This window comes from Episyrphus balteatus, chromosome 3 (genome assembly GCF_945859705.1).
Source record: "Episyrphus balteatus chromosome 3, idEpiBalt1.1, whole genome shotgun sequence".
Lineage (NCBI taxonomy): Eukaryota > Metazoa > Arthropoda > Insecta > Diptera > Syrphidae > Episyrphus > Episyrphus balteatus.
Window position 1 is genome coordinate 50,464,710 of NC_079136.1, and position 22,388 is coordinate 50,487,097.

The 22,388-nt window shown below is 30.0% G+C and overlaps 2 protein-coding genes across 3 annotated transcripts in view; both read left to right on the forward strand.

Annotated features, from left to right (window-relative positions):
- The window catches only part of LOC129916689 (probable E3 ubiquitin-protein ligase MGRN1), a 28,265-nt gene that overhangs the window by 5,439 nt on the left and 438 nt on the right, over positions 1–22,388 (forward strand). The window contains exons 4-8 of one of the 2 annotated variants that reach the window (XM_055996786.1): positions 12,701–13,095; positions 13,157–13,393; positions 13,458–13,895; positions 17,244–17,369; positions 20,002–20,173. In XM_055996786.1, the coding sequence (XP_055852761.1) occupies positions 12,701–13,095; positions 13,157–13,393; positions 13,458–13,895; positions 17,244–17,369; positions 20,002–20,173 (1,368 nt within the window). The remainder of the gene's footprint in view (positions 1–12,700; positions 13,096–13,156; positions 13,394–13,457; positions 13,896–17,243; positions 17,370–20,001; positions 20,174–22,388) is intronic. The other variant, XM_055996787.1, reaches the window with a different exon arrangement.
- On the forward strand, positions 6,751–10,062 carry LOC129916684 (vacuolar protein sorting-associated protein 11 homolog). Its single transcript, XM_055996778.1, has 2 exons — positions 6,751–6,922; positions 6,991–10,062. Exon 2 carries the CDS (start codon positions 7,048–7,050, stop codon positions 10,039–10,041), a length of 2,994 nt encoding a protein of 997 aa, XP_055852753.1. The 5' UTR covers positions 6,751–6,922; positions 6,991–7,047; the 3' UTR covers positions 10,042–10,062.

The following is a 22,388-nucleotide window of genomic DNA, read 5'->3' on the forward strand; positions in this document are numbered from 1 at the left end:
ATCAATAATATCGTTATTCGTTACTTTCGTATGCTTCGTATTTTTCGTATATTTCGTATGTCTCGTGTGTTTCGTATGTTTCGTTACTTTCGCATGCTTCGTACGTTTCGTACATTTCGTATATTTCATGTATTTGATACGTTTCTTATGTTTGGTATTTTTGTATGTTTCGTACGTTGGTATAAGGGTGAAAAAAATTTTTTTTTTGAAAAAAAAAACCAAAATAATTTGTATAATCTAGCTACATTTTAAGGCCATAAACATTAATTTAAGTTGCGGCGTTCTCATATTATAAGAGTTTGAAGGTAGCTATACTGATTTTTTTTCGATTTTTTTTTAATCAAACGTGGAAACAAACGACAAAACTTTGGTAATTTTTTGTTTATATTCGTTCAGTAATCTTATCACAATTCTTTAGAGACCTTTATTTCAAAATTACATCGCGCAGATCTCGGAATATTAACACTTCAATACAACCATGTCGAACAATTTTTCTTTTTTTTTTATTGAGAGTGATTTTCAAACCTCGTTTTCTCTGCTTTTTTTTTAGTTGAAAATTTTTCACTGAAAATTAATAAATTTTTTCAAAAACCAAAAAACTTTTGTACATTCTTAATCTACATTTCAAGACCATTAACAAAAAGGTCATAAACACATTGGTTGCGGCATGGGTATATAGAGAAAATACTAAAACGTCTCTTTTGATATATCTGTATAAATTATTATCGATAACACAACTATACCTTGGCACTACTGTTTTTATCGAGACAAAAGTAAACTCCAGATAATTATCTGGAGTTTATCTGGAGATAATTGGAATCGTTACTCGTATGTTTCGTATCTCGTATGTTTCGTTACTTCAGTGCCCAGTAATGAAACATGCGAGTAACGATACTGTTTAGAAAGTAACGTTTTGTTACTCGTTACTGAAGCAAATACCCGCATTTTAGTAACGAATACATACGATTTGCTACAGCTCTAGTCAAAACGTTAACGTATGATCGTAATCTTGTGTCATGCTTCCACCACTGCTTTTAAAAATTTTGATTTTCAAATTCTGCCAGCATAATTTTTTAACAAAAAACTAATGTTTTTATTGGGTCGAAATCTTTTAATTTTTGTTTTCAGTCAATTTTTATTGAAACATCTTCCAAAAAAAAAAACATAAATTTAATTTTAAGATATTTATGAATATTTATCATGCTTTAGTTCAAGTCAAAATATTTGAAGCTTAAACTCTCTGGTTTAGGACGTAATAATTGCGCAAGTTATAAATAAAAAATATATAGTAAATATCGTTACCTAAATTCTATGATTCTTCAAGTGTTTTTTGCAACACGGTTTATATTTCATTTCAATAAAAAGTATGAAATAGTAAAAAATATGATCCAGTAACTTTTTTAATTCAATTGAAACTCGGCAGGCGTAGGGTGTAGAAAAAGTCGATTAAAGCAAGTAGGGTAAATGGTTTAATGTATACTTTTGATTGATAAAAAAAAACAACATTATTCAAATTCTTGAAAAATGTGTGAAAGTTCTCAAAGAAGCTATTAAGTTGTCAAAATCAACCCTCGATTTTTTGCGATAATTGGCAGAAATTTTTATGGTCAAATATAAAACTCCTTTTGCATCCAAAGTTCGATTTTTCAGTTTAAAATGCCCAAATGTTTTTAGATCAGTAGAACAAACAAACAATATAAATGTATGTACTACATATACCTACCGTACGTTATTCTATCTTTATTTTTATAAGCAATGCTCGGAAAAAAATAGCTAGTTGCATTCCTCCTCTCACAACATTCAGCCGTAATATTTGCGATTCAAGGAATTCTCATCAGTTAACCCTCGAGTCCATTTTTCTTCAGCCGCACTACACGCTTCTGTGTTTTCTTCTTTTAAAACCGCCCCTTTCAAACGCTTGTATACTGTGTTTACCATATTAACGTAAAAACGCTAATACAACTTGTTATATTTCTTCAATGCAAGCCAGAAGAAAAAAAAAAGTATTGAGATAGCAACTTTGAGGTAGTAACACTATAGCTGCGTTCCTTTGGAAATATTTATCTACTTTTTAGTACTTAAAGCTGCTTTGAACTACTTTTTCAGTATAGCAAAGTAGTTTTAAGTAATAAAAAGTAGATAAATATTTCCAAAGGAACGCAGCTTATATTAGCAAACTTTTGAGCTAATTTAAAAAATCAAAAATGTATTTTTTAAATTAATGTTAAGCTAGGAAAAGCAAGTCTTCTCGCTTAAAAAATGTTTCAATATTCCATAGATTGCTTAAATATTACAAACTTTTTTTTTCAATGTTGGGATTATATGATTTTTTAGCTCTAAGCTCAAGGCTTCTTAAAAAATTTAGGTCATCAATACTTGAATCTATTTTTTAAGATTTTCAATTTTTTATCTAAATCAATGAATTAATCGATCAATAGTATCACTTACTAATTTAGCGTTTTGATTGTTATAATAAAAATAAAGAAACAAAATTAAAAAGTTCATTACTATAACCACTAGAAACAAAAAATTTAAGGGTAAATAAATACCTTGAGTTCGCGCTTATTGTGAAAAAAAAATCTTTTTATTTTTAAAATAAATCTTTATCTAAGCTAATATAACTAAGTTTACGACATCCATATTACTGTAACAAAAATTCATCCAAATATCTTTAAGGTATAAATTTATAAACTACCGGCTTTGCTTGGGGTTAAAATTCATGAATTTTAATGTGTAGATTACTCGTTAAAAAATATTGGCTATAAATATTGATAGTGTGCAGGGCTACGTTCCACAGTGGAACGTCTAGAAGAAAATTCCGGACATTGGGTGAAATATTTTTTTTCATTCTTGTAAATATTTTTTGTTTGTTAATCATAGAAAATTGTCCCTTCTTTCATAATCCACAAGTTATTTTTATCAAAATGTTTTGGTTTCCAAGATACAGAGTCTCAAGTGGGGACTATTTCACAAGAAAAAAAAATTATGTTTTTCTTAGAAATTTTCATACTCTTATATCTCGCTCATTTTTTAAGATATATTTAAGAAAAAAATCTAAAAACTATATTTCTAAATAATTCTAAAACACGTTTTTCTATAACCCTTTTTGAAAATTTCTCTTCAACTTTGAAAAGGCTTTTAAAAAAATGCTTACATATGCCCGCTTTCTTAGTAGTCTAGAATGAAAGCTTAATAGTTTGTGTGTAATATTTTAAAAAATTTGGATCCGACCCCGTTTTTTAGAGCACCATCTTTATAAATTTAACCCTTTAGGTAGGTAGTATTTTTTCCAATCTGTAAAGGGGAGGGTTGGTGTTATTTGGCTAGCTTAAAGTGACATGGGGTAGTTTAAACCAAGAATATAACTACTGAATACATAACGTAAGGCAGATTGACCAAAAAAATAAAGAAAGTGTGAGTAAAAACAATTTATTTTTAAGGTTTTTAAGAGTAAAGCACTGTCAGAGCGATCAACGAATGAACGAACTGATTTAATTTTTTATGCTTATGTATTTTCTAACAAAATCTGGATAATAAAGTAGCAATCTAAGTAAAGTTTAAATTTAAAAAAAAATATATACAGTGCTGCTAAAAACATTCCGGATTTTTTTGTCATTTTCATCAAATAAAATTTTATAACACAAAACTGAAACAAAATATTGCTTTAGTATTTTTTCTAGGTCGTTTATATATCAGTTAAGCAATTTCAAGAGAAAATAAGGACCTTTAACACATACAAAAAAAATTAAAAATTGAAAAATGAAGTAAAGCCAGAATTTCGGCTGTGAAAAACTAACCGGATTTTTTAATGTTTATACTTAAAGTTAATATTTTGTTCAGAAACCTTTGTTTTCTAAAACTGCTTGGCACCAACGAGGCTTGGACTCGGACAAATTAAATAAAATAGAACTAGGAATATGCTCCTAGTCATTTTTAAAAGCTACAAGAACGTTAGTTGCTGAGGTGTGCTTTTCCTTCTCTACCTGTCACTTAAAGATGGCCCACAAATTTCCAATCGGGTTCAAGTCGGATAATTGTGCCGGCTATTCCAAGCCAGGAGTATTGTCTACCCCGAACTACTGTTTTTACGAGCTTTTAAGAATTTTTGGCATCATAACTTGCAGGAAGAGCCAATGTAAAGGCATTTCTTTCTCCTTTTATGGAGAAATTATCTACTCCAACATCTCTCCATTGTGGAAATGATCCATAATTCCGTTGATTTTGTGTAACGGGGTAGAGCCTGCAGCTAGAAAAACCCCAAACTGTCAATGATCCTCTGCTGTGCTTCACGGTAGGGAGCATATTGTTTTGGTTTCAAACATGTCCATGTTTGAGCGCCTGGCTGCCATTTTACAATCGGAATAAAACAAGTTAAAATTGCTTTTATCATTGAAAAACATATTTTTCCGTTTTGTTATCGAGCAATACAGATGATTTTTTGTAAATACAACCATGATGAAGTATTTTTATTCGAAAATTTAAAGTGTTTCTTAAGATGCTTTAATTGCCTACCTTTTTAGACAATGCTTAGTATTAAGGAATGGCTTTTTTCCGAGCGGAAAGAGATTAAGACCAAATCTCTCAAAGCCTTGCTTAATGTACTTTATGTTGAAGGCAGATTAAGCTCCTCATAAATCATTTAAGAAGTCGCAAACGGATCTTTTATCAAAGAACTCTTTATTCGCCTATCAGTTTTTAGAGATATTTTGTTATGGCATCCACCCAACTGATCTGCTTCAACTGATTTTTCTCTTTTCTACTTTTTGACGATATCATACTCACTTGACGTTGCAATGTACAACATCCCAATGGGATAACATTTTGTTTTATTTCGGTTTGAATATGTTTTACGACTAAGTAACGAATTTTGTGACTACAATCCGTTATTCCATTAAATTATTTATACATTTCATAAAGCTAACAACTTTGTTTGTCACCACAAACAAAAATTTTACAGAAATGGCGCTTAAAACCGTTACCTCAACACCGAGAATCGAAATCCTTGAAAAATCCGGTTAGTTTTGCACAGACGAAATTCTGACTTTCCTTCATTTTTCAATTTTTAAAATTTTTGAATGTATTAAAGAACATTTTTTTGTGTTCAAATTCCTTAACTGATATATTAACGATCTAGAAAAAATATTAAAACAATATTTTGATCCAGTTTTGTGTTATAAAATTTCATTTGATGAAAATGACAAAAAAATCCGGAATGTTTTTCACAGCACTGTATATTTCAATTTCTAAAGCCCAGTATCCTGCTGAAGCGAAACGGAATTTTTTATAAAAAAAACAGCAGAACGAAAAATTTTGTTATGCTTTTCGTTTCACAGCACACGAGATTGACAAACGACATTATTACCTGTACTTGAATACTTGGAAAGTTTTCAATAGGTAATGTTTCACTAATGTTTTTTCAGGTAAAATTGCTTGGTCCAAAAGAATTTTGCACCTTGTGAATTTTTATTTCTTCAAAATTATTTTCAAGTTTTAATTTATTGACTATATTTAATTTTGACTTTCGTTGCTGACTTTGGAGGCTAGGTTTGACTAGGTTAGCTTAAAATAAGAAAAAAAAATCAAATTGGTGGCTTCGAAATAAAATTTGTCTTACAAACAATTTGTTCTTTGAATTGTTTCTTATTTAAGAAAATAAAATGTTTTTTTTATAAGAAATTTGTTCTAAAAATATGTACAATTTCATTTGTTCGTTCATTTGATCATTAAAAAATTTCATTATTAAGTTGACAATATTTATATTTTATCATATTTTTTATGTTTATGTTGGCATTTTCATAATAATACCAATTCATTTTTAAATAACACATATTAACATAAGATAATCCTTTTTAAGCTATTTTTTATTCATTATAATTTTTTTTGCAAATAATCGGTATTTTAAAAGACTGTTAAACAAAATACGTAAACGCTTTTTTGCTTTTTTTACTTAATAAATAAGACAATAACGTAAAGTATTAATTTTATGTGTAGTAAAATAAGGATTTGGTAGTTTTTGTATGTTAACAGCTATTTTAAGTAAAAAAAAAAAAATTAAAGAACTTTTTGTGATTTTTTATTGGATTCAATTCTGTAATTTTCAAGAAGCAATATAGCGAAAACCGTTTTAGGATCCGTTCATTAGATCAGAAGTTACAGCCCCATGACCACTTTTTCATAGTTTCGATGTACTGTGCGTTCCTTTGTACCTGCACCGCTATAGTATTCCTTTCTCGTATGCCGGTACGTAAAGGGTTGCATTGGTTGTTAATAATTCACACAAAAATTGTTTTTCCTTATGATTTTGCCTAATTTTTTGAATATCAAAAAAAAAATATTTAAAAGAAATTAGCAAACATAATTTCATTTCAAAATTAACGGCCAAACAAAGATTTTCCTACATCATTCAAAGCTAAAAGATAAGAAAACCAAATCACAGTTTGAGAACCACTACCCAAATGTCAAACCAAAAATTCCTTGTCTGTCTTTCAGTGACTACCGTCACAAACAAATTCAACTAAATGCTTATGAGCAAAAGCAGTCCAACCATATATTTAGTTTTATATAAATACTGACAGCCACGAGGCTTTACAAAAAAAAAATACTCGAAAAAGAAGGCAATACTTTATAGCCACTTTAGTACAATAAAAGCTATTGTTAGAATAAGATATAAAATGTAACCTAACTTTGAAGACTCAATAAAATTCAATTCAATTCAATTGTCTGTCTTTCAAAAGAAACGTCATTTGAAGAAAAATATATTTTTCATATCCCAACCCATATTCTACAAAAAGTTCCATCAACAATAAACAAAAAATAAATTTATTCAAATAAATTAAATAGAAACAAATTAACAATAAATAATGAAAAAATACACTACAATATAATCTCTTACTGTACTATAATATCCCATCTATATTTTGAGGTAAAAACACCATGAAAACACACTAAAAAAAAAACAACTCTTGTAACAAAAATACAATTTTTTTTCAGATCTCTTATCTTTCTTCACCAACAACCACCCAACAAAAATAATAAAAAAAAAAAAAAATGGCAATTCTCGAATGGAAAAAATTCGATTTCTTTAATCTCGTTGCAAATGCCGACAAAGATAAATTATTCGATACAATTCGTGAATCCGATATAACTTCTTGTACAAGTTGTTCAAGTCAAAAAATCATATGTGACTCATCTGGAATGGTTCATATTTTCTATCGCAATTGGGAACCGATATCATTTCAAGGACATAATGCTCCAATTATTCTATGTTCAATTGCTTCACAAAATAATCTTTTAGTAACAATTTCAAATCGAGATTTTTCTGATCCTCCTTTAGTTAAAGTTTGGGATTTGTCCAAAGCCACTAAACGGGGAGGTGCTCCTTGTGTTGGCAGTGCTAAAGCACTTTTACAAAAACCAACTGCTTTGGCAGTTGCTCAGGGAACTGGCAATCAATTGTTTATTGCAATTGGCTATGAAAGAGGAGAAATCTCACTTTTTCGTGGCTCAATTAGTCGAGATTTCTCCTCGGGGTTTAAGAATTTTACAGTTGGAACTAAGCCTATAATTGGCATTTCATTTAAACAACATGGCAAACTTATGGACATGTTTCTTTGCTCTGAATCTGGAGTCTTTGTCTATCAGTGTGACAATGACAAAGAAACCAAATTGGTCTTGGATTCGTCCAATGCAGCGACACGATGTTGCGCATTGCAGACCAAAGGTGCCAATGAAACTTATTTCATGACTGGCAAAGATGATGCCGTCTATTGTTATACAAGTGACGGTCGAGGGCCTTGTTACGCTCTCGAAGGCCAAAAACACTTTATCGAATGGTTCCCAAACTATCTGGTAATCATTATGAAAGCCGCCAAAAACTCTCTTCTTCAACAGAAGGAGTTTGTCCTAATTGTCATTGATATACAGAATAAATTTATAGTTTTCCAAACTCCGGTGGACCCGGTTGTAGCGATTTTGAATGAATTTGGAAACTGTTTTATTGTCACCAAATCGAAACAGGTTTTCCATTTGAGAGAAAAAGATATCCAAAGCAAATTGAATATGTTGTTTAAAAAGAATCTTTACGACATTGCTATTCGAATTACTAAAGATCTTCAATTTGATGAAGAAGGATTGGCTTCGATTTATAAGCAATACGCTGATCATTTGTATATTAAAGGTGACTATTCGGGAGCTGTTGAGAAATATGTCAAGACAATTGGTTATATAGAACCTTCGTATGTTATTATGAAGTTTCTAGATTCGAGGCATATTAAATACCTTGCTGATTATTTGCATGCTTTGTATAAAAAGAATCATGCTACACAACAGCATAAGACTCTTCTGATGAATTGTAGGACAAGATTAGATCTTCCTCAGAAACTTGATGAATTCCTATTCAACGAGGAGGAAGAGGATTCAAATGAAATGATATTTGATATAAATGCAGCAATACGGAATCAATCAGCAGCGACTATGGATTTTCAGGATCGAGAAGAGCTAAAGGAGGAATATAACTTGAGTGTGTTGTTGAAGAAGATTCAAGATACTAGCGAGATGACTGCGATGCTTTCTAAACTTAGCGAAGATGATGTTTATGTATTCTTTAAGAAATTTGGATTGATTTTGATGCAACATGCTCCAGAGGATACAACAAGATTGTTGAAGAGACTCTGTAGGGAACAGGAGATGTCGAATTTCATTGAAGATCATGTCAATGAGATGCAGATTAGCTTTGCTCCAGAGCAATTTATTCCACTGTTTGATGGGAATTGGGAATTGTTGTTGGGTTTTTTGGAAAGTTGTGTAACAAATGCAACGACTGAGTTTCATGAAACTGTCTATAATACTTTGATTGAGTTGAATTTGCGAAAATGGCAAAATTGTATGTTGACTGAGAATCAGCTTTTGGATATTTTGAAATTGCATCGAGAAAGATATAATAAAGAGCAGGTTTTGATTATGTGTCGAATGGCTCAATTTTGGTCGGGAATACTTTACCTTTATGAAGAGGATCAATTGTATAATCTGACGATACATTATTACGTCAAGAATAAAGATTACAATAGTCTATTGAGTTGTTGCAAGAGTTTGGGTCAGTTTCAACCGCAATTATGGATTCAGGCATTGAATGAATTGCATAATGATCCTGATGTTCCAATGAATGTCTTACTTCAGATATTGAATGTCATTACAACGGAGAAATTACAATCACCATTGCAGATTTTACAGTGTTTAGCTGTGGATCGTGGACCGAATATATCTCATGTCAAAGATTATTACACTCAATCATTCCTTAAAGAAACGACAGCCATTAGTCAGGAGGAGAAAGATGTAGAAAATCTTCAAGCAGATTTGAAATCTCTGCAGGATTTGATTAAGAATTTCCAAACTAATCCAATTGAATTTAGAAATACAGTTTGTGATGCCTGTACTCAACCATTACAACTGCCAGCTGTTTATTTCCTTTGTCAGCATTCATTTCATCAGGATTGTGTGCGGACTTACTCGGAGAATGAAAAAGATTGTAGTATTTGTAGTGTGAAGAATCAACAAATGTCGGAAAGACTACGAACGCAGCAAGAATCTCAAGGACAACATGAGACTTTTCATCGTCTGCTAAATAATTCCAATGATATGCTCTATGTTTTGTCGAGTTATTTTGGTCGAGGGCTTCTTAATCAGATTGTAATTGTAGATGAACAAAAAGCAGCCGATGAAAATCAATTGAATCAGAATAATAATTTGGGTTATAATTGGAGTGCAAAACATAAAGATGGTGATGGACCGATTGCTGTTGAGCATGTTAATAATTATAAATGGAGTGGAAGGATAACAGCGCAAGATAGGGAATTGATAACTCAGAAGCAGCAGAGTAATTTTAATACGAGAGAAAATAAGTATGATGATTCAAAGAATCCTTTTTCGGATGATTCGAAGAATCCTTTTGCTACGGATGATGATCGTGGTGGGAGTAGTAGTAATCGCAATCGTATTGAGACGTATGATAAGAATTTGAATCCATTTGGGGATGATGACGATTAGATTTAATTAATGTTATTATAATAAAGAAATAAAATGTCGTAAGAGAATATTGTATGAAGTGTACTCATTATTTGTATAAGATAGTTCGAAAGTTTATTTGGTAATGTAAAAGCCAAAATAAAATAAAATATTAATAAAAAGAAATATTATTAAATGGTTGGATGCTTTCTTTTTTTAGAAAAATAAATAGCAACGCAACGGAGATGAAATGCTAAGAGGTTTTGGAATATAATGTAGGTACAAAATGCCATAAAAGCATGACGATGATAGAAATGCAAAAAAGTATGTCTGTCTAACAAGGGCTATCTCTTAATGAAATTGAATTCAAGCCGCTCGCTGAGAGAATTTTTTTCAATCTGTAATTTGGATATAGAGAAAAAATTAAATTTTTGAAAGCATTCGTCATGATTCCGGCCTTTTTTTTAAATACATGCGAAGAAAAGGAAAAGAAATTTTTGAGTAAATAGTTAAGCTAGAACTACATCGAAACACAAAGTGAAAAAAAGTAAACAAAAGTACAAAAACAAATTAATTGATGTGACATTTAAATTATTTGAAAAATAAGAACCTTTTTTTCTATGTAGTTCAGGCTTAACAAGCTAACTAAAGTACAAAAATTAAAAAAAAAATACTTTTTGAATTTGTTTGTATACAAACAATTTATTTTCTCATATTATTTTTATTTATTTTAACATTCAAACGAATTTTTTAAAATTTCAAATTTAATAAGTTTGTTTTTGTTAAAAAATTTAATTTAAAAACACTCATACATTTTCGTTTGTTCGTTCATTCTCTCATTCGTTGCTCGCTTCCATGTGCACAGCAATTAAAGCTATATACAATAGACACTTTTTAAGTCGAATTTTTACAGGACAACAAAATTCGTTCAAGTAAGGAAGACATTCCGGTAAAAGGAATTAATATAAATCTTTTTTTCTCCAAACGTTTTCAAAATAGTGCAAAAATCGAAACAAATCCGATTTATATGGATTTGACTGAAAAAAAAATCGATTGGACCACAACGGATATGTTGAAATAAGCCGAAGGAAGAGAAAAATGGAAGTGTACTTGATAATTTTTTTTTATGATTTCTGGCAATAAGCACATGCTTTGAGTGCATGTTGGAAGAATCAGATCTGTTTTTCTGGTATGATAAAATATCTCATGGCAATTATAATCTATCATAGTGCCAACCATTTTGTTGATGTCAAAATTATTTGAAAATTCATAGATCGAGAGATCGTAAAGATCGATTTTTATTCGATTTTTTTGAAAGGGTACAAAAATTAAATAATATGTAAAAATTACCTAATAAAAACAGTTGAATTTCTTTAAGAAAAAAACATTTTTGTTTCCGTAAATTATGAAATATTCTCAACAATGTTGTACCATTTTGAAAATAGAATTGGACACAAAAACTTTTTAGGCAACTCGCCAAAATAGTGTAGTGCATTTTTTTTTACACTACTGTTCATTGAATTAGGGTCATGTAAAATTTTTAAGTACTAAGTAAGGCAAAAAAGTGATATTTTGTTTGAAACTATTAAAAAAATGAATGCATTTGCTGGCAGGTCTATTCAAGGTTCCGGAACAAAAGTCACGAGAAATGAAAGACCGTCACAGGGTGAAGATTTTTTTGATTTTTTTTGCAAATGCCCATAACTCCCTAAGTTATTTTTCTGATAACTGGAATCTACCGTTTTCGTTTTGACTTTTGGGAGAAAAAAAAATTTCAAACAAAAATTAGTATGCAAATAAAAAGGAAATATTTTTCGACAAATAAAACCAACGTTTAAAAAAATCATCGGCTGTTTTGAAAAAAAATAATTTGAAAAAAACATTAATATTAAAAACAAAATTTAAAATATAGATTCTTTACTAAATAGATTATTTATGCAAATTTTCGTTGAATTTTTAAACCGTTTTGGAGGAAGTCAGAAATTAAGAAAATAAATCTATGATAGGTACCGTTAACGATTATAATCGTCCCAAAAATATATTTGTTATTTTAAAAGAAGAGATTTATTTGCGCAGTAGGAACATGTCTTTTATATTCAAAATCGTTGGATTTTCGTTTCAGAGAAAAAAATTTTCCATTTTGGTCATATTTCAATTTCCCTTCTAAAGAATCACCAAAAACTCATAACTACGAAGTTTGAACTAAATCGCTTTAGCAGTTTATGCTCCAGATATGACAGACAGACGAACAGACCATTTTTTAGCACTCTTTATAATCGTGATGTCATGTCTAATAGTTATGTCGAGTTCAATTTGTTTACGAATTCTAGACTTGCTCTATAGTAACTACCTATGTACATTAGGGTGGTCCTTATTTGGGACATGCAGTTCGTAAAAATTAGAGAATTTTTTTCCACCGTGGAACTTCGGCAAAAAACAATATAAGGACCACCTTAATGTACATATTATGTACCTACTATATCGCAAGTAAAAATATGTTTTTTTCTTTTTCATGGTATCAGCCTACTATAATACGTACTTTCATAGATCTCATCCCACTCTAAAACTTGGATCATAATTTCTTTTACGTAAAAGATAAATTTTTGCAGGGCCCATGACTTTTTTCGTTCACGTTTATTACCCCAAATATTAATGTTATTATGTTAACAATTAAAATTTTATAAAAATATTTTTTATTTAGATTGTCGCCAATCACACACAACAATTTGTGTAATCGATCATCATTCCGACAATAGCTATGCATTGAGAGCTTTAAAGCAGAAAATTTTCGTCGATGGACTTTGTTATTTATTGCAAGAGATCTATGGAATTGAAAATAAAGCTTTGAATAAACCAACAATGGATGACGATACCGATGACAATGGAAGTGAATGTGTTATTTGTATGAGTGACACTCGAGACACATTGATTTTGCCATGTAGGCATTTATGTTTGTGCAATTCATGTGCTGATTCATTGCGTTATCAGGCCAATAATTGTCCAATTTGCCGATCACCATTTCGAGCTTTGCTTCAGATTCGTGCAGTTCAAAAAGGGGTCAGCTCGAATCTTTTAGCACCCCAAAATTCACCAGATGTAAGTTTTGTACCAAAGTAATGGTTGTTTTTGATTTAATGATTGGTATCTTAAATTGCAGCCAAATTGCGAACACATTCCAAGTGGTTATATACCAGTTTCTTTGATAGAAGCTCTAAATGGGCCACCCCAATGTATTGGACGTACTATGTCTACTGATAGCAATGATGTTCCAGATGCTGTTCAAGCTGCAGAGAATCTCAATCGTTTAGCTGAGAAAATCGGCGGTAAACATAGTCCAAAGAGTGGAAGTCAACGTCGTTCGAAGAACAAGAAGAATAGTGAATGTGCTCCAGAAGTATAAATTTAATATTTCAAATTCTTCTGGTTTTTGAATTCACCTTTTCTTTTTTTTGTTGTAGTTTCGTATGTCGGTTCTTAATAATAGTGAACCAAATCCAACACCAACAACAAATGAAACAACAGAAACTGTCGAAAAGAAGTCTCCTCCGAGTTCCCACAGGAACTCAATCTCATATGAGCGTTCAAACAGTTTGAAGGGTAAAGAAAAAACTCCAGCATCACGTCAAATTAGTCGCGATAGTCTTCATATCGTTAATGAACGTCACAGCTTAAAGAAGAAAGATAAAACTTTGGATGCTGTTGCTGCATCAGCTGCAATAGCTGCTGTTGCTGGAGATAATAACGATGATGATAGTGACAATGAAAAACTTTCCCCATTGCTATCGCCTGGTTCTAGAAATCCATTGAGTGGAAAGAGTCCACTTCATATTGATGGAGTTGAAGAATCGATTGATGATATTGATATGGATGAGTTAAAATCAGATGGCGGATCTAAGGTGAGTTTTGTTTGTCGAAATAAATTCTGTTTTTCTTTTGACTTCATCATGATTTTATATATTTTGTTTACATAAATCACGGTAAATACAATTTTTCAATTTTTGATTTGATCATCGTTCAAAATTGGCTTGGAGTTATTTTTTTCAACTAAAAAATCACTAACACTTAAGAAACGATGCATTATTCTTTTTTTTTAATAATCATCCATTGATTATATAGCAATCATATCTTTAAAACTTGATTTGGGTATTTTGAAACTGGAATTGGAATACTATTTTTTTATTTAACGGGTGTGGTTGATTGGCAATTTTTTATTTAAGAATTTTTTTTAATCTACAACATTTTTTCTTACAAAGTTTTCCTACAATCAAGGGCCTATTTCAGAGCTTACTACATTGTTTACATCAGCTACATCAATGACTTTAAACATTAATTACAGCGGCCTGTATTCAACTATAGGCTTTTGAAGTTGCTGATGTAGTTGATGTAGTTGCTCTGAAACAGGGCCAAGATGTTTATTTATAAGTAGGACATAAAGTACGTATCCTTTAATGTTTTTTCACAAAATTTTAAATATATTTCAAAATTTTTGATCCACTGATTAATTCCAAAATTTCTAAATCAGAACTCTATCAGGGAAGTTATTCTTGGCAAATAGAAAAACGATTTAATTTAAAATATTTTTTTTTAACTCGAACTCGTATATTAATAGGGAAAGTGAATTTGAATGATGCAACCTCAAATTGTTTAAAAACAGGCTTAAATCCTCTTAAAAAAATAAAAGTTCAATTTGATCAGTTGATCACGATTTCAATTGAGCCGAGGTGACTAAAATGAGTTACCTCGAGTCAAGCAAAGTTGACATCGTTGAGAGTGTAAGTCCCATGCCTTGCTTCTTCTTGAATTTTTTGTATCTAATGTCAATGTTTTAACAAAAATAAGTATTTATGAACAAACGCAATATTACGTTGGCTTTCGTCCAAGATCATGTGCTTTAATTTCTGAACATGCCCTTTGATACATGAAGAATTATTCCCAGTTTGGAATCAGGCTGAAGTCTAATTATATGGAAGAAGGCGTTAAAGAAAACAGAATCGCGGTTTTACTTAAAAAGTGTGAATAAAAATGCTGGCCGAATTATCGATTTGCAAAAACTTCTTTAAGTCTTAAGAATGTTTGTTTATCGGGTCATGATTCAGTTCAATAATGCTACTTTGAAAACAGCTTAAAATATTATCTTTCGGGGGTAATTTTTATGTGTGCAACTATAAAACCTGTAAGTGAATGAATTCAATTAAAATCCTCTCGGATGCATAAGATTAGCGGCGTATTTCATAACTCTTACCCTAAAACAAATAACACTGTAAGGCAGCTAACGATGTCAAACGCCAAAGCGTTGAATCTCTGACGTCACCAAAAACATTACGCTATCAATGAGCCTTCCATGTCTATACCAAAAACTGTGTGTCAGCGTAAGAGTACCCTTCAGCGCGTTGACAATTTTTTTGTAGACTATAACACGACATTACACACTTTGGAAATATTTTGAAATCACTTTTAAGCAGAGAGTCAACGCGTTGGCCGATTTTATTGGCCGTTTAATCCTAGCTTTTGAAGTGGCACGTGAGAAATAAGCATAAACACATTCTGTTCACAAATTAGAATTAGGTTTTTACACTCTGGTGATAAACAGCAAAAAAAAACACGTATACGCCATAGTGAACATATTTTTTTGTGAAAAAGAAATAATGGCATGGAACAAAAAAAAAAAATGAAAATGTCAGCGCGTTGAAAAGCTTTGCAGAAACACACTCAAAATTTTAACCGAATCTACCTGCCTTAGATTACAATCTCTCTCTATTTCTAGCTTCCATTTTTTTTTTTCATCTTAGCGAAGTTAGAATATGGGTAATAATGATTTTTTTTCTCTGCATTCAGATTGCATTTGCCTTCTTCTCCACAAACATTAGTAATGCAATTTTAAGGTTATATATACAATTTTATTATGACTGTAAGCTAAAAAAAAACACGGTGATTCAAGCTAGTTACCAGATAGAATCATGCTTAACTCGAGCTATCCGTAACTCGATTATCATCTAGAAAACGATTTTGCTTAAACGATAGGTATCATCCTGAGATAATTTAATAGTAACTTTTTATGTAAATAAGCACAAATAAAATTGATGAATGAACAATAAAAAAAAGATATTCCAATATTATATTTGAATTATTATAAATGATATTTTAAACTTTGTAGGATCCAGCTGCAACTTATCCAATTATTTTTATTTTTCTCTTCATGAACCCATACCCAATTAGAACTTTATCAAGAATCCCAAAGTATGAACTTTCACGACAGTGATAAAGTTACGGAGAGCAAATAAATGACGTCAACCGTTATAATCGTTTTGAAAATTATGGAATGAATACCCAATTTTTGGAATGGTATCAAGCACAAAAACTTGAGATTTATCCGTACTTTTCTTGGATTCGAATGGATTATTTTCCAATTGAAAATCTTTGAATTACCATTTTAAGATGTTTTTTTGATGTACCAAAATTTAAGAATGTAATGCGGTTATGCTTTTTTTATTCCTGAGAATCCCAGGCGATTTTTTATTAAATTTTTATATATTGCTCGAATTATTTGTTGAGAATGCCATACAATAAAAAACATAATACCCAACCTCCATCCCTGTGAATTTTGCCCTATTGAATTTTTTGTGGTGCTGTTATACTAATGCAAAATACGATAATTTTAAACAATAAGACAATTATAGAATTAGCTAAGAGTTTTGTATGAAACTGGTTTGAAAATGTTGGCTACAACATTATTTTCAAAATGGTGCTTTGTGAGATTAAACAGAAAATATTAATTTGAATTTTATAAATTATAAAAAAAATGAAATACATTTTTAGAAAACAGGTTAATGATTTTTTTTTCAAATTATTTTTTTTTAATGAATTTGCAGTTTAAAATACCCTATCAAGTTTTAAAGAATAAAAGGTTGAACATCTAGGTTTTAAGTTTTAAATTCTTAATTTTATTTCTAACACTTGTTTTTTTTACGTTTTCTTTGTTTCCTTCCCCTTCATTTTGTACATCTACACCAGCACAAATTAATAAAATACTAAGGCTTAATTTTAAAAAAACAAACCAAAACCAAACTTCTTGTACAGAAAGTAGATCGAAGTATTGTTTAAAACCAAAAAAAAAGAAAATCTAATGAAAACAGTGTACAGAAAAAAACAAGCTGATTTTTATTGATTGCGCTGCCTTGCAACCTGTATCGCTCTTTGCAAAACAAAATTAAAAAAACAACAAATATATTGTATTATGCTTGTAGAGAAAAAATCGGCCTGCGCTATCGGCCGATGGTGATGGGAATATATTAGCTGGCGCTGAAGATTCCGATTATTATACACCCGAAGATCCACACACGACTATACTAAGTCCGCTGTGCCCAGAAAAAGTATGGGTCTGATAATTGTAATCTGATTATTGTTTTTTTTTTTGTTTAATTTAATTTTTTTGGTTTTTCCAATCTAAATCTATGTTGTAAATCTATTAGGAGTGATTATTTTAAATTAGATGATTTATTTTGTTTTAAAAAAAGAAACAAAAAATCGGTTGAGTTGTTTGGGTATGTAAATATATATATTTTTTTTTACACTAGATTGCAATGAATGAAATTGTTTTACATTTGTATATATTTTTCTTATTTTTGTATATAAGCACATAGTTTTTTTATATTTTACATTTTTTAAGTTTTTTAATTCTTATAGTAACAAGATATACATATATGAAGCTTGGTTATAGGGTATTATTTATAAATGATATAAGGAGATGGTATAAATTTTTCGAATTTGTTAAGTTGTTTTTAATTTTTATTACAAAAAAGTTACACAAGACGAACTAAAGAACAAAAGCGTAACAGAAACATAAAATGTAAATCAAAAGATAAGGTTAATGTCTTTGCAATTAGGTAGAAATCATTTTCCATAACAATTAGCTAAAAATCTGATGTAGCAGCCTGTTTTCACACATTCGTAAAATATTGAAAGTCTTCGAACGAGATGTAAAGGTGAGATTTTAATTGTTGAGTTCAACAATTTCTGTATGACTGTATGTGGAAGGAATTTGTTACCAGGTAGGTAAGAAAAACGTGAGTATATTTAATGAATTATATGTGTCGTAAATCTAAAACAACATCATCTAACTGAAAAATCATTTGTGTAGCACAATTCGTTAAGGCACTAGGCCCCAATTAATTCACTATCCACTATAAGTCCGTATTAAATATTAGGAAACTTTCAAATCGCATACAAATTTTAATATTTCCTCTTTAGGTCAAAAATACATTCCACTTTATTTTGGGCCATTCACCGGCACGGCTGATCACCGGACAAAAAAAAAGTTGTCTGCACTCTTGATCGGATGATCGGACCTACCTATCTTAATTTATTTTGACGCACTGAATGCGAATCTGAATCAGTTTCGCCCTAAAAACATCAAATTATAAAAAAATTGCAAAAATCCCCATTTTAATGCTTTTTTATTTTTGTTTTGCAATTTAAGCTAACTATATATACAGTTCTTCTAGCGAAAAAAAAAACAATGCATTTCTTATGGGAGAGATTTTTTGGGAAAAAAAAATATTTTTTAACTCACCACAGCTGTAACCAATATCAAAAAGAAAAATGTATACTCACCACTTACAATTGTCATCTGTTCACCAGATTTTTTTTTCAAAAAAAAAAATATTTTTTTTTTGTCAAAAAGAACTATATACTATATTTACTGTATACTGTATTTAATCAAAACTTTAACGGTGCTTCAGAATCAGATTGGGCACCTCAAAATACTTAAAGATAGGTAGTTCGGGTCAAAAGTACTGGCACTTTTTTTTTTTGTTGGCCAGAATTTCGAAAAAATCCGGAAACCAAAAATCCCGGATGAGATCCCGAAAAATTATATAAAATAAAAATTTGGATTTTGGCATATCTGGACTTTGGGTTTTTGGGATTTTGGGTGTTCGGGATTATGGATTTTGGGATTTTCGAAATTCTAGATTCCGGGATTCTGGGTTTTCTGGACTCAAAACTTCAGGATTGTGCCCGATTGTGAAAAAAGAACCAAAATGCTTTCCAACCGGTATTATTTCCATTGTAACCGTGTCCATGAGTTCGTTAAACTTGAATTGTGTACCAGCTTAAAAAATTTTAAGCTTTTTCGATTTTTTAACGACAAGAGAACAAAATTAAAACAGCAAAGGAATGATATTCTTGGAAATTTTTCTATGGAGAGCTCTTCTCCCGAACACATTTCCCCGATAATTTTCATTTAGAACCGGGCCGCATATAAACTGTATTTTTTGTGTTTAGCATATTTCAACAATGTGTCACCAAAATACACTTTTTGGCGACTATAAGCGAATTAGAGCATTTCAGGAGACTTTAAATAAATATTATACGTAGACTTGAATCATAATAATTGCTGAATAAACTTTTATAAGCTTTTTAGATGTACCTTAAAAATGGGTTATTTTACGAAAAAAGTGTCGAAATATTTTTCTTTACATTTTTCGTAGTACATTAATGGATATTCATATGTGATATTCAATTCTTGTAATTTGTGTCCCTATTGCAAAGACATTATTGTTAAAATTTCCTGCATTTTATGTTTTTTTTACTGTTTTTATTTCACAAAAAATTCGAAACAACTAAACAAAATCTTAACACACATTGCTACAACCAAAAAAATCAAAATCAAAATAATTTTTAAATGTACCAACCAATATTAAATTTAATCAACAAAAAAATAAAAACCATTGATTCAATTTTTATTTTTATTGTAATTAACTATTTAAGCATTTTTATCTGTCATAAATTTTTAGTTTTACAATATTCATCAAGAAAAAATAATATTATTATAGTAGCTGTATACCTACCTACCTATTCATGCATTATTTAAATCTATTTTTTTTTTCACATAGCTTTTATTAAAATTAATAAAAATAACAATATCTACATAATAAAAAATACAACATATAAAAAAACAATGTTTGTATGTTTTTAATTTCTTTTAATTAAAAAAAAAAAAAGCCATTCAAAAATGGTGAAAAGCTTTCACAGAAAGATACTTCATTGAGTGGAACATCGATTGGTCTCAAAAATAATATCGCCAAGAAGAGTCTACACCAGAAGTCGACATCAGTGGGAAATATTTCATCGACGCCTATAACTGCTCTCAAGGAAAATGTGAGCTCATTGCCAGGTATGAATTTTACATTAATACGTACATATTTAATTCATCAGAAAGTTGTTAAAAAAAAAAAAAAACAACTTTTACAAGAAATTTCTATCCGGCTCTAGAAATAGTGTGCATAAGTTTGCTTTTAGCCAACATTTTCATTCATCGATTTATAATAACCCTCTTACAATTTCAGGTACTAAAACAGAGATATCGGATGATAATTTTGTGTTAGATTCAGAATATAACATATAAGGCTTACAATTATTGTTATAAATAACAGGTGCTTTAAAGTAGATAGGTATTTTTTAATACCATCAGTAAAGTACAGTACAGTAGGTTTTTTAGTAAAAGCTTATTCTACATAGTTGAGTTTTTCATAAAATCTGACTTTAGAATATGATATACATATGTACAGTAGAATATTTATTCCACTTTTAAATATATCATCGCACTCAAACGCCAAATTTCGTTTTAAATTGACTTTGCTAAACAAACCCGTTTGAAATGTGATAAAAACTAGTTATAGCTATAAAATTTAACAAAATTTTCACTGCCTCTAATACCCCTACTTTTTTAGTAGAACTTATATCTTATCTTGCACCAATTGAATGAAACTTAAGAAATTATATTATCTTGGTGAGATCAAAAAGACATCAAAATAGTGTCCACCGTATCCGCCACCCGTCATTATGTACCAATTTTAGAAAAGTATAATTTTTTAAAAAATGCGTCAAAGATTTTGTAAAAAAATCAAGTTTTAGTTTTTTGAAAAGATCTATCTTTTGATAAGAAACAATATTTGCCATAGAACTTTTTAAATTCTAAAAAAATTCTTACAATCGACTTTATTTATTTCAACGAAATTTTGTATACAAAAGTTTTACATTAGTCGTTAAAATTAGCAGACCTCTGACAAAAATAGAATTTTTGCTGTTTTATCAATTTAATTACATTTTTTGGATGATGAATTAAAGGTTGATGAATTCCACATAATTTTAATAAAAGAATTAACATAAAGCTTTGAATACAGATTTTCAATACATGGTAAAGTTTCAATTTCACCTCAAGGCTCCGTCAAAATTTGGATAGTTTTCTGCCCAACCGCTCTAAACGCTTTATTCTACACTTTGTTGTGTAGAGTGTTAAATCGGGTACCTTAAAAACAGTGTGGAATCCTTTTAACAGCGCGGGAACAATTTTATAGATTGCAGTACACAATTGTGAACTGCAATATTTACTATAATTTTTTTTATTTCAAAAAATTATTTATAATTTTTTTTTAACGCCACTAACAATTTTGAATTTTTTTTTTTCAAAATCAAATCAAATTGCGTTTTTAACGTTCAAATTCATGGCTCCCGCAAATTACTCCAGAGCTTGTTTGAAAAATAAAACGGCAGAAATTTTTTTACTCAAAATTGGAAAAAATACCAGAAAATAATTTGGAAAATATAGCAGAGCTATGAAAAAAGAGTCAGAAAATTAAATGGAAATAAGGCCGATTTGCAACGCACTGTGTGGTTTTTCATACAGGTATTAAATTAGATGCGGTTGATAGTATTTTCATTTTATCTGATACAATTTTACTTGATGCATCATCATTTTTATAATCGTTGTTGTAACTAGTTTTATCTGGGTTTATTTTTTTTTACAATATAAAAACTCTCTTTCGTTATTTTGTAACACCAGTTTTGCCATTTCTAAAGCGTCATTATTTTATCATTTATAAAGGCAGAAAAATTGCAACAAAGCGTAATTGGTTAATTTTTTTTTTAACTTCATGGGTCATGCGCAACATTTTAGAAGCGCAAGCATGAAATATTAAAAATTTAATTTTTTTTTTTTAAGATCTTATAATAATCAATGTCAGATGTGCGTTGAACAAGTGTTAAAGATCCTAGTGCACGCACTTTGATGTACTCCCAGTCCAATAATAGTCCATCTTTGTAAAATTATCATACCAAACAAAATTACTTTCAGCAAAATACTATGTAGGCTTGTCTAGTAATTCCATTTTTATTTCATATAATCTCGACTTAGGTCTGAAAAATTTGATCATTTAATACAAAAAATTTAGAGACATTTCCAAGAATATCAATCAAATACTAATAACTCCCTCCAAAAAATAGTTGTGAGCTCTTGGTCTTATAGCATGCTAGCCACAGGTCTAGCATTCCTTGAGCCTTATTTTATAGTATAGAAAAAATCAATCAATACCCGATGCAAATGTTTGCTA